Below are 12,449 nucleotides of genomic sequence, written 5' to 3'. Positions count from 1 at the left end.
ACAAGCTTCAAAAATTACAGGAATAAAGACTGAAAGTAACAACTACAATCTAAGTGGAAGTCCAGAACACCTGGATGACTGTATATATTATTTTCTAATTCCTGAGAAGCATCACTTCTCAGTGGAGACATTTAGATGCCAAGTTGATTTGAACATCAAATGACTATTTTGTTGCAACAGTGTAAAGCATGTCTTTCTATCAGATTAAGATCTAAATTATATCTCAAGTGGAGATGCACCGTGCTTTCACAAAAGATTCAGGTTTTGAAGAAAGTTTGCCAACAAAATGGCTTGCAAAAAGTTGAAGATTAGGGAAAGGCCATTAAATAAAACACTGTTAAGACGAAACATTTTTGGAAGATTTTGTAGGTTGAAAAAGTAACAGGAAGTTAAAATTAGTCTAAAAGTTTAAGGACATAATCTATTTGGGTGATGACAGTTTCTTTGCAGGACTTAATTACTGGAGAGCTATTTTATGCTCCTAAAAATCTTCAGCCAACCTCCTTTGAAAACAGCTAGAATTTTCTGCTAAAATTTCCAGTTCCTTAATGACTTTCAAGCCCCAGCAATAAAAGCTATTCTAATTTTCAATAAAAACGTCAATCTCTGGCATACATCTGGAAGTAGGACTGCTCCAGGCAGAGACCTGGAACAAAGAGCGTCCTTGGACCAGCCCTGCACAATGCCACTACAAGAGCCACAATGACAGTAACTCAGCAAATCACAACTCTTACACTCCATTTGATAATTATGCCTGGCCTGATGAGGTCTTTACAGACAGTAATCATACTATGGAAATATTGCAAAGAGAGAACTTTCTAGAGCAGCAAGTGAAGCCCAAGTCCTGTGGATACATCGCCATTCTCTATACATTAAAAAAAAAAAAAAAAAAAAAGCGCACATCATGGCATTTCTAGGCAAGCTGTAGCTGCTGCTAACTGGTTTTTTTCCCCAGCGTGGGTTGTAAGGCAACATAGGGGCAGCCTATATTCCTCCTAATGGTTTTCTCTCCCCATTCTCACACCCCAGAGATGGAACTAGTATTAGGAACCAACCAAAAGAATTAAGATTTGGGGCCCAGATTTAACAGTAACAGCTGTGCAGAATAAAACTAAATCCATGTTCCTGACTTTAAATATTTAATATTTAAAATCTTTCTATCTCCCTCTAGTGGCCCCAATAGTTGCTTAGAATAAATATAATAAGCATAATCCTATTGCATTCCAGATGTTCCGACTTCCTGAGAAAAATACATTCATTGGCCTGCTTTCACCCCACTTTGGGGGCTTCACAAAGAAGGAAGAACAAACCTAATCAAAAAATTCCACACCCTCATAAATCAGAAAACTCTTAAAACATTACAGAAAACATTTGCCAGAACTACATGTTTAAGCTACGCAGATCTTCAAAAGTGCTTTTCCAGAAATCTGAATGAAATTAACATATCGCTTCAAGGAAGCCTTATTTGGATGCTAACAACAACACTGCTAAAAGAGAGCTCCCACCATGGCTGCTCTCATTTTTAATTTCTTGGAGCTCCTGCACTTGATCAGCTCACACTTCAGATAAATGTAAAAGTCATTTTGCATTTTACTTGAGAGTAGAACTGACATACACATTTTTAAAAGTTATTTTAAAAAATAAATCTTCCCTGACCAACACTTTAACCTACTAACAGAATTCTCTCTGATAAACACAGTATAACTGTCTAAGTATAATTTTACTAAGGTAATTCTCCACAGACTTCTGAGCTACAAACAAGTTTTAGAGATTGGGTTTGTCTTTTAATACTAGAAGTACATAATTTTGGCCCAGTTTGCAGTAATAGACTGACACATTGGTGCTGTGATGCAGGCACTTCAAATTTATTTATTTAAAGATTTTACTATTCAATTAATTGGAGGGAAAAAAAGTGTGAAAGGTTTGCAGTTCTCCACTACAACTCAATACTGCAGGAAAACAAAAGTGTCAGTAGACAGACAACACCATTTTAATACTTCTCTGTAAGAACATATGCCAGTAGTGTTACACATATATATATTTCAAAGATATATAATTGTATATTTCCTAATACCAATGATTACTTTCTTTCTAAAGTTCAACCACTAAATTCACATTAAGATGCCAAAACCATAGCTTGTTCTTCGGTGCTAAATATACATACATGTGAAAGCTTACTCTTTAAATTTCAAACTATTTTTTGCAAAATACTATCTCCACTTATTAACTAACAGTCTTTATCCATTATGCCCAATTCCAGTGATAAAATAATCAAGATTATTTCTAAATAGAAGGAAGTTCCAGATACTGATCCACCTAGGTGTAACATGCTTTCACGCTAATTTTTCTGTTTTAAGATGCAGAAGGATATGATGTTCTCTGCCAAAAAAAGATTTGCAGGGAGAAAAACTGAGGCCTATAGTTCTTCCAAGTCACAGCAGTATGTTAGAGACAGAGCTAAAAACATACTCCCAATTTTTCAAGTTTCAACATTAAGCTCTTTCCATTAAACTTAATCACTTCTCCGTGTGTCTAATGTTAATTGTCTAAATAGAAATTCAGGAGCCCAACTTCAGTTTCAAAATCTCTGGAAGGGCTTGAAAGAGGGAAGAAAAGAAGAAGCAGTGGTAGCTGCAGTCTATTGAACAAAAGAAAGAGCTTACACTTCAGCTGAAGAAATGGAAAAGATTCGTGCTTCACCTAAACCTTTCATATGGAAATCATTTATGGGACAGAAGCCAGTTTTCCTCAGGAAAATGAAACACAACATAACCCAGAGCAGTAAACCCAAACAATTGTGTTCGATTTTAAGAATTACACAAAAATCATACTTTGAAAAAACTTCAGCTTCTGGATACAAAATAAGATGCATGATCAGCTAAACCTTAAAAATAAAGATAAGGATTTTATTTTTGCTGATAAAAATACACTGCAATATATTTTAAAAAGACATACAGGTAGATTCATTTTAACCACTTCAAGAGTTTCAGTGATCATCTTAAATACCTGCACATTGCTATTGCTATCATTAGAAGTAAAGGAGAGCACTTATGTCCTGATCCCACATATTTCCTAGGTGACAGTGTGGTCACCCAACTGGGCAGCTGAACTTCACCACAACCGCTCTCTCACTTCCCCTCCTCAAATGGAAAGGGTGAGCAAATACAATGGAAAGGTCTCAAGGGTTGAGATGAGAACAGGGACATCACTCAACAATTATTGTCATGGGCAAAACAGACTCAGCATAGGGAGATAAATATAGTTTGTTGTCTATTAGTAACAAGCAAGAGGAGTGAGAATTTAAAAGCCAACAAATAACACCTTCCCTCCCATCCATCCTCCTCCACCTCCACACCTTGAACAGCAAAGGGGAATGGGGCTGTGGTCAGTCCCTGAGACTTTGTCTCCGCTGCTCCCTCACAGTCACTCCCTGCCTCTGCTCCCCGTGGGGTCCCTCCCATGGGATGCCATCCTTCCCAAACTGAGCCTACGGGGGCTGCCCATAGGCAGCAGCTCTTCAAGCACTGCTCCCACATGGCTCTGTGACACGAGGTCCATCCATCCTCCAGGAGCAAACTGCTCCAGCACGGGTCCCCCACGGGTGGACGGCGGCTCCCCGCAGACCCCCTGCTCCTGCGTGGGCTCCTCTCCATGGGCTGCAGCTCCGGCCCGGGGTCTGCTCCTGCGGGGGCTCTCCATGGGCCGCAGCCTCCTCCAGGCCACATCCACCTGCTCCACCGGGGGCTCCTCCACCCACGGGGGGGCTGCAGCATGGAGATCTGCTCCATGGGGGACCCATGGGCTGCAGGGGGACAGCCTGCTCCACCAGGGGCCTCTTCACAGGCTGCAGGGGAACTGCTGCTGTGTGCCTGGAGCACCTCCTGCCCTCCTGCTGCACTGACCTTGGGGTCTGCAGGGCTGTTTCTCACTCCTCTCTCCCAGGAGTTTTTTTGTTTGTTTGTTTGTTTTGGTTTGTTTTTTTTTTGTTGTTTTTTTCCCTCCCCTTTCCTTACACCTGTTCTCACAGAGGCCCAGCCAGTGTCACTCCCTGACTTGGCTCTGCCCAGCAGTGGGTCCCTTTTGGAGCTGGCTGAAACTGTCCCTTATCTGACACGGGGCAGCTGCTGGGCAGCTGCTGCTGTACTCTTCTCACAGAGGCCACCCCTGCAGCACCCCCACTGCCCCCCAACCTTGACACGTATACACAGAGATAAGAGTATGTGCCAGTTCCAGCTGCATCTATAGTTTCAGAGTTATTACATTGCAATTAAAAAAACTAACCTGCAAAATGCATGTTCACACACACACAGAAGTATATACTAACACCTATATCATGAATAGAATGTTCACAGGTTTGTCAATTTTATACTATCAGAGCAAGAAATTTGATTTACGCAGGTCAAATTGTTCTATATTGTTAATAAAATATATATACAACCTAATGATGTCAGCCTGTCGCTGTGTTGTATTTCCAGATATGCGTAAGGCTGCAGTGAATTTAGATGTATTTTATTGGATGCTATCTGAATTTCATGATGACAGCCAATTAACAAGAAAAAAAACCACAATGCTACAAGCTTCTCCCTCAGATTTGTAAATGAATTCTGCTTCAATTTCCATGTCTATGTTAGATTTTGTAAAGAGGTTGGGTTTTGTGCATGAGTATGAACTGGTTACCTGTAACACATTTGGGAGATTTTACCTGTCCAACCAAGCCAGCAGACTTTTAGCTGCTCCAATGAGATCCACTACTGATGTCAGAAAATCATTCGGTAATTTGCGGCTGGTTCTTCCATCATAGTGACCGCTTCTCCTCCTCCCAGTGATGAAGTTCTGCAGATTTTTGGCAGATGCATTCAGTTTGTGAGAAAGGGTTTTCAAATTTTCTGTTTCCAAACCATAGTTCTGAAATAAAAAGAGACAAAGAAGACAAAGTTAGCTCTGCTGCTGAACATGAAGTACTGAGAACAGCAAGACTGCTCTTCTGCTTCAAAACTTAACCATTCCTAATAATTAAGGTAGAAATACACCCACTCATTAGATTTTAAATGGATGGCATGTTCTGTTTCTAAAGTGCATAAAAATAGAACAAAAGAAGAGAAAAATTATGAGTGATCTTTTAGCTGTTTTTAAGTGCACTGAGAAAAACACCTCAAAATGAAGAGAAACCCTAATCTGGCAGATCGATTTTCAAAGCAGTATATCACTTCCAGAAGATCCAATGGTTCTCTCTGTAGATCTGATGCTTACAGATCAGTCCCTTGTGCCCATTGTCACCCTGATTCCTAAAATCTCTTAAGCAAAGAGGCCTTACAACTAGTAGAATTACACAGTATGGACACGGTATAATACCAGATTGCTTTTGTTGGAAGCATGTCCATTATCTTTTTATTCTTTTTAGCAGCAAAGGACCAGCAGATTCACAGACCAGAGAACACAGTGCTAGTCTGCACAGTGTCTGTGCTGCCCTTTTAAAGTCAAGTTATAAACTTTGCTTCCATTTAAGAGTCAGTCCCTTAAGCTTTAAATATGGTCCTCTGCTATGCACCAGAGACAGAAATAATCATGCAGAAATATTAACAAATAGTACTTGAAAATCCTTCAAATATACAAATGGTGATGAAATGGCACTAGAGAATACCATAATTTCACGTTTAATTACAATATATTATAGTAATATCTGTAATTCCAACCTAGATGATTCTGTGATTCTGTGAATTTGTTGCTTCTGGAATAGATTTGTTTTCCTCACAAATTCAAAGAATAATAGAGTTATTTCAACAGATTTTTTTCTTCCCATTTTAAAGAGATAAGGGATTTCAGAGGCTTGCGCTTATAATTTCCATAGGAGAGATGAGACTGCTAAAACTACTCCTTGCCTTAACCACATCGTAGGGTCATGGCCACAACTTGTTCTGAGGATGATGTAAAGGGCTGCTTACTATCCAGCATGGACCATTTCCTACCACAAACGACAAAGCAGGGTGCAGAAAGCACCTCATCTGCATACAGAACAATCCACTTCTTAAAAATATGTCTCATCCCAAACTACCCAAAATTTGCTCACCATGCTAATTGGTCCATGAGGAGAAAGAATACATTCACCAATCAAGATTGAGACTGCTGAAGCGTACTTACTGTATTTTATTTTATTTTATTTTTTTAAATTGGTGATGGAGGGAGAGGGGGAAAAAAAAAAGAGAGATTTACAGCAGTTGTCATTCTCCTAATCCAAACCAGCTACTGCATTTACTAAAAGAACTTATCTCCTCTTTAATTATACAGGGACTCCAGGAAGATTCCGCTGATGTAAACCTGAGTAAACACACAGCCCCTAGCCCTCCCACAATTTCTAATCCTGAGAAAATGCTGGAATATTACAGAAAGGAGAGAGTTCAGCATATGGCTTGCCTGCCATCTCCCAGCCAGATCTTCTTCACACCTGTAAACTGAATACACTTAATGAGGAGTCACTAACATGACAGTTGTCTTTCCACAGCGGAAGATGTGGGACTCAGCTTAAGGGGAAATGAACATATGCTAAGGTTGCATTTTTAAAACCTCTACAGCAACTTCTGAGAACATCTTTATTCTGGCCAGCAAAGACTTTGTGACATGTTTATCAACCACATGGTTTCTGCGTAGGTGCGGTCTGTGTGCTGCCACTTTGCTCAATTCACAATTAGACAGTTAGTACATTTGGGCAATGACTTTTTCACCATGTAAATATTCTATAGCAATTATACAACAGATAGGCTATAAATAAAAAATTACAAGATGAAAACAACAAATTCAGATGGAAAAGTAAAACATACTTTATTATGCAGTTAAGCAGCTCATAACTAATAACTTATTAAATCTGTCCAAATTAAAGAGATAAACATCAAATAATTTTATCTTTTTTTTTTTTTTTTTCTCCCCTGTGGTTGTTGTGGTTAAGAGAGCTTGATGGAGATCTACAACTCCATAGGAATAAGCTAGAAAAAAAAAAAATCAGGCTTGTTCTTATTTCATTCTACTTCTTGAGCATCTAGCTTATTTGGGGGAAAGAAAAAAAAAAAAAAAAGGAAAGAAACAAACAAAGGATACTCCAGACAAAAGATTTATCATGGGAATTTTCTTATAAATCAGTTTGCCCTGAGCAAATTCAGGAGAGGAGTCTCAAGCAGTCAAGCAAACCAAAACACAGTGCAAGGGACACCCATAACAACACACTTTTACCATGGTGCTCACGTCTCCAAACACCAAGGGGAACGACCACAAACTGCAGCTCCGCCACATCTCCTCATGAGACTTCCTTCTTCTTTCCAATATACAGCAATGCTGAATTTTTTAATCAAGAAGGCTGTCAGTGAGAAGCTGAATGTGGTTATCTAAATCCTTTGCTCATTCTCAGCAGAGTCAGTTTACTCATATAAGCAACTCTCAATCTTCTCACACCCCAGGTGTCTCAGTGTTACTAACGCTTCCACAATGGGGCCTGTGTTTCAAGTTGCTAAATCCCTCAGCACCAAACCCATTCTCCTTCCTCAACACAAGGGAAGGCACCAGCAGGATCACCAGGCATCCAGATGAGCCAGGGCACCCTCCATCCTGCCAGCCAGGCCACACACAAGACCCATGACTGGGACCCATGCCAAGGCCCAACCTCCATCCCAAGGCTCTCCCTTGACAGCTCCAAAGTACTTTACCTCTTCCTTCATCCTCCTCTCCATCACTTACTTGGCCCATACCTTGCCCATTCAGAGAGGCAGGTAGCAGATAGTAGCCTGCAATGAGCCTCCTTGCAGTGGAAGCCTATGCTGATAACACATAGGCCTCAAGTCCCACCAGAAAGCAAATCATCAGTAAAAAGGAAATGCTGAGCAAGAAGATCATCAGAACAGTATTCTGTGACTGAATAACAGGGTGCATATATGCTTCTTTAGAAAAGCATCTCCTATCCATCCTTAGTGGAATCTTGTTAACATTGGACAGCCTGCTCTAAAGAACCTGCTTTGGCAGGGGGGTTGAACCCAATGATCTTTTGAGGTCCCTTCCAACCCCTTTAATTCTGTGATTCTGTGAATTCAAGTGACGACTACATACATATTCTTTTTCAGATGCCTTTTTTCACTGCCAGATAAGTGGAAAGGAAGGGACACAGTCTGTTTCCAGGTACATTTGTCAACTGTGTGCATTTTCTTTAACATAAAAAAAATGAAGGGGCCTACTTGATGTCCAAGCTACATACAATTCAGTCATACATTAGGAATGGCACTGATTTTGATAAAGCCTCTACCTGTAATGAGACAGATATAGCCAGAAATGTAAAATACAGAGAAATTTCAGGCAGAATATATTTTGGGGCAGCTGTGTTTATCAAAGCCTCCAAGCAGAAGGGATCCAACAGCAGCCAACCTAACAAAATTCCCACTTTGTTTATCACTAATATTTCTGGCCCACATTAAAAACGAAACAAAGAGTTGCATGTTTTAATATTGGAAAAAAGCTTGCTCAAATAATAACTGCCAAGTTCAATCATACTTTATACGTGATAGTATACTATTAACAATATTGTTTTCTTAGAAATACGCTGCATTTATTTCCAAGCAACGTAAAAAGATAATTGCAGGCAAAGACGACAATTCTTTGTTTTTCCCTACTCTGCATTTAGCCTGCACTAACACAAGTTGTGCTGTCATTAGCCAAATAAATTTACAGTCACTGAAAGAAGCACAAAGAAGTCTCTGCGTGCTTGTAGAGATTACTAGCAGCAAGGCAAGTCTTCACATCTGCTTTATCAACAAGGGGCCACAGAGGAAGAGTCTCTTCAGAGACACCCCACCTCAACAGAAATGGCTCTAATGGCATCTTTTCTAGCAATCACAAAACAAGAACTTGATGAAGCTAAGCTACACGGAGTAATAGCTTGTCAGCAGGTGCTTGAGCAAAAGGTGGTGGAAGCTATTAATAGACATTTTACCTGCTAATTACTTTTCTGTGGCTTCACATGACAGTGTGAGTGATGAATTGTAGCTCTTTTCTTCACGTGCTGACAAGCAGCAGGTCTAATCATCACTGATGAGTTTTGATATCTATTTTTTTTTTGGTGGGGGGAGACAGGCCATCTGCCAGCCCATCCTTGCATAAGCACCATAGTGTAGGAAAAGACTTCAGTCACCAAACTGGGAGTGAAGTGAACCTTTCTGGACTAGTTTGGTGAATATTAGTTACCCTTCACCACACAAATAAAAATTATCAAAAAAAAATAAATCAGAGTTCTTTTCAAAATTTTCTGTGTTAAATTCACTTAGCCCTTGCTAGTAAGCAAGTGCATCTCACACTACTAGCATGGGTTAGAAAGGAAAGTCATATACTGCTCAAGTCAAAGGAGGCTGCTGACATCTATAGGGTATGTCTACACTACCTGTTCCATGCAACACATCTATCTTAAAAAGCCAAGCTCAGGCACTAAAAGAAGTCCAAATCTAAATACACCACAATGCGGAAGACAGACATGCGCAGTCCCATTAACAAATCCATAAATCCCTTAAAACATATATCCTTATCACAACTTTTTATATAACCACAAATGCCTATACATCTCCAAGCACAGAGGCACATTAAGTTCAAGGACATCATATGACTCCTACAAATAACCCAAGATGAAGAAATAAGCATATGGACCCCTTTGCCTATCTCCCTAGACAACTGTTTCTTCTCATTCAGCCCACAAATCTGCTGGAAACCATGTGGAGCAAAAGGCATGCCGTGACCAGTGCTGACTCTCACTGAAGCAACACAAGATGAGAACTGACACTACTGCTGCAACACTGGTGCTTGGGGGTAAAAGAAAAATAAGAACAGCTTCTCCAGGCAGGCACAGCAGATATCAGTGCTTACATCGATTAATTTTGCTGCCCCTGAGGAGAAGGCTACTATGACTGTATCAGCTACAGAAGGTAAAGGATTATTTTTCTTTGGCAAATATTTGACACCACACTCACAAACAGTATTTTTTAATGGAAGAAAAAAGTGGCAACCTTTTGCAAAGACAAATATCATAGTTGAGACAGCTGTACTGTGTAATAAATTATGTGCATTGTGTAGTAATATCTGTGTAAAGAAATATAACTTCTCAGTTATGCCTGATATCTCACAGAAATACAGATAATCACAAGAATGAAATCAAGTTTTCTTTCTAGCATTTTTTCAAAAAGTTGTGGCTTTTTTTCCACCTGTTCACAGACTGCTGTGAGAAGAGCATATGCCTGCAAAGCAGTGGACTTAAGATAATCTCACGCAAGCTTAATTTTGCTCCTCACTGTTTTTCAGTGCTTTCATCTTCCAAATTTCATTCTTAAGCAGTATTTCTGTATGTAATATTTGTTGCTTTTAAAAAAGCAAACTGGAAACAGTAAAGATTAGAGCCCTCAGTTCTTGGGAAGCCTGAGGAAGTTTTTTAATTTATTATCAAAACAGCATCATGTGGATACTATGGTGCTTAGCAGCCATTTCAAAACCATGCCTCAAAATCTGGGGTCGCTAAAAATTTCTTCTGAAAAATTCCAACCTTTTTCTCCAGCATTGTTTTTGAAATAAACAAAATGCATCCTGTTCTGAATCTCATTCTCAAAAACATTTGTCTGAACACATCCCACAAAGAATGAGGCAAACCAGGTTACCAGTTTAAAGTTGTGAGCGGCTTGAGAACACAGCTTGTCATATGGAAGGTGCCTTATGTAACTTTATAACTCATCAGTTCTGCCTACAACATATAGTCCTAACAGCCCTTCTTCCAGCATCATGAAATGCCAACGCTAGGGTTCTCTCTCCTTCAAATAGCACTGACATATGGGATAATTTAGAAGTTCACAACATATGATCCTTACATATCTGTTTCATAAATACAGAGTTAGTCAATAAGAAATAAAGACAGATAGTTCAAATTGCACTTATAATTTATTGTAGTTATTATTAAATATATACTGATTAAATGACAGATGGTTTCAAATAATATATTTGTCCTAAACATTTGCAGTCAGAAAAAAATCAGGTGCATGACGGCTACAGTCCTGCAGAGCCTGGTAATGATTAATAATAATCATCGTCCTCCCCTTTCCTGAAAAAAAAAAAAAACAGCTCTTTTTCCACAGCACAATCAAGTAACACATCAAAAAGCCAAGCCCTAGTTATGCTTTGTAGTACTAATAGAGCAATTATATAACTATTCATCTTACTCTTATTCAAGCAGCAGATTCTGCAAGACCAAGTGCTCATTATTTATTTATTTATTTATTTATTTATTTATTCTACTCCCTCATGTAATTTTGGCCTTTGTCAGCCAGGTCCTGTTATTTCTCCAGAATTCAAAATACCAGTTATATAGTCAGGTAAGTGCATTTCACAGATTCTTAAGCAGCTTATCAGCAGTTTCAACAACAACAGATTGTTATGAACATACTACCACTTTTAAAACATTTTACATTGCAACAGCCTTTTTTAATTGGTCTGCTTTTAATCAGGGCATATATTTTGCACTTGCCCGCAACTCAGAACAGCCCAAAGAAAAAAGCAACTAAGAAAAGTATCTATCTACATAGCCAATTTTTGAGATAGGTCAGAGGAAGGGCATTCACATTCACCCTTTGCATATGGACATATTTACTGCCTTTGGCATACCACAGGCTTTACTGCAGTTCTGTAGAAAAGATCTACTAATAGCAACAAACATTTTCAATGTGATCAGCTAACACACACCCTTTAGGTCTCTGGTTTTATTGATCCGGTTATGGTCTTTTGATTGAGGATTTCCTTCTTTGCAGTAAGTTAGCTCAGGCTGAAGACAGGAAGGCAGATGATATATAAGTAGAATTTTAACTTGCAAAGGGCAAGAGTAAAAAGGGTAAGTATTTTTTTCTGTTGTGAGCATGCAGAATATTAACAATAAATTGTAACTTCAGTACACACATTTCCATTCTAGAATGAAAGCCTTCCTCATTTCCTCACAGCCTACAGTGATTAAGTGTAATATTCACTATTACTGACAAAAGTATTTTTAAGATCTGAGTAGTCATAAGGGCAAAGGAAAGTATGTGTGTGAGAAATGGCAAGAAGATGAAATTAAGATAAAAGGCATAATTCTTAAGAGGAATTGAATCATTCGTGGGTAAAGTAGATCCACTTTTTAAAACATTTATATGCAAATGAATGTGTGTTAGTGGTAAATGATAAGTAATTTCATGTTGTTAGCACACACACCAACATTTTGTCTGCCAAATAATAATGCTATTTCATCTGCTGTAGTCTTCTAGCTTTACAGATTCAAATGTACAGTGTATAATAAATTCCTGCACAGCCACAGCAAATTTAAGTAACCTGCATGAAACCAGTACTAAAATCAGTATTCTGTACAAAGCAAAAACATTTTTTTCTTTTAAACAAAAATCTCTTCTACACAAATGCAG

General features: G+C 38.9%; 1 protein-coding gene across 10 annotated transcripts in view; it reads right to left on the bottom strand.

The window, feature by feature from the left end:
• Positions 1-12,449, bottom strand: part of CNKSR2 (connector enhancer of kinase suppressor of Ras 2) — a 218,705-nt gene that overhangs the window by 164,283 nt on the left and 41,973 nt on the right. For all 10 annotated transcript variants that reach the window (XM_027449077.3, XM_027449080.3, XM_027449078.3 and 7 more), the window contains exon 3: positions 4,703-4,905. In XM_027449077.3, coding sequence (XP_027304878.1) covers positions 4,703-4,905 — 203 coding nt within the window. The remainder of the gene's footprint in view (positions 1-4,702; positions 4,906-12,449) is intronic.

Source organism: Anas platyrhynchos, chromosome 1, assembly GCF_047663525.1.
Source record: "Anas platyrhynchos isolate ZD024472 breed Pekin duck chromosome 1, IASCAAS_PekinDuck_T2T, whole genome shotgun sequence".
NCBI lineage: Eukaryota > Metazoa > Chordata > Aves > Anseriformes > Anatidae > Anas > Anas platyrhynchos.
Note: the sequence above shows the minus strand (reverse complement) of the source record. Positions and strands in the feature narration are given on the sequence as shown.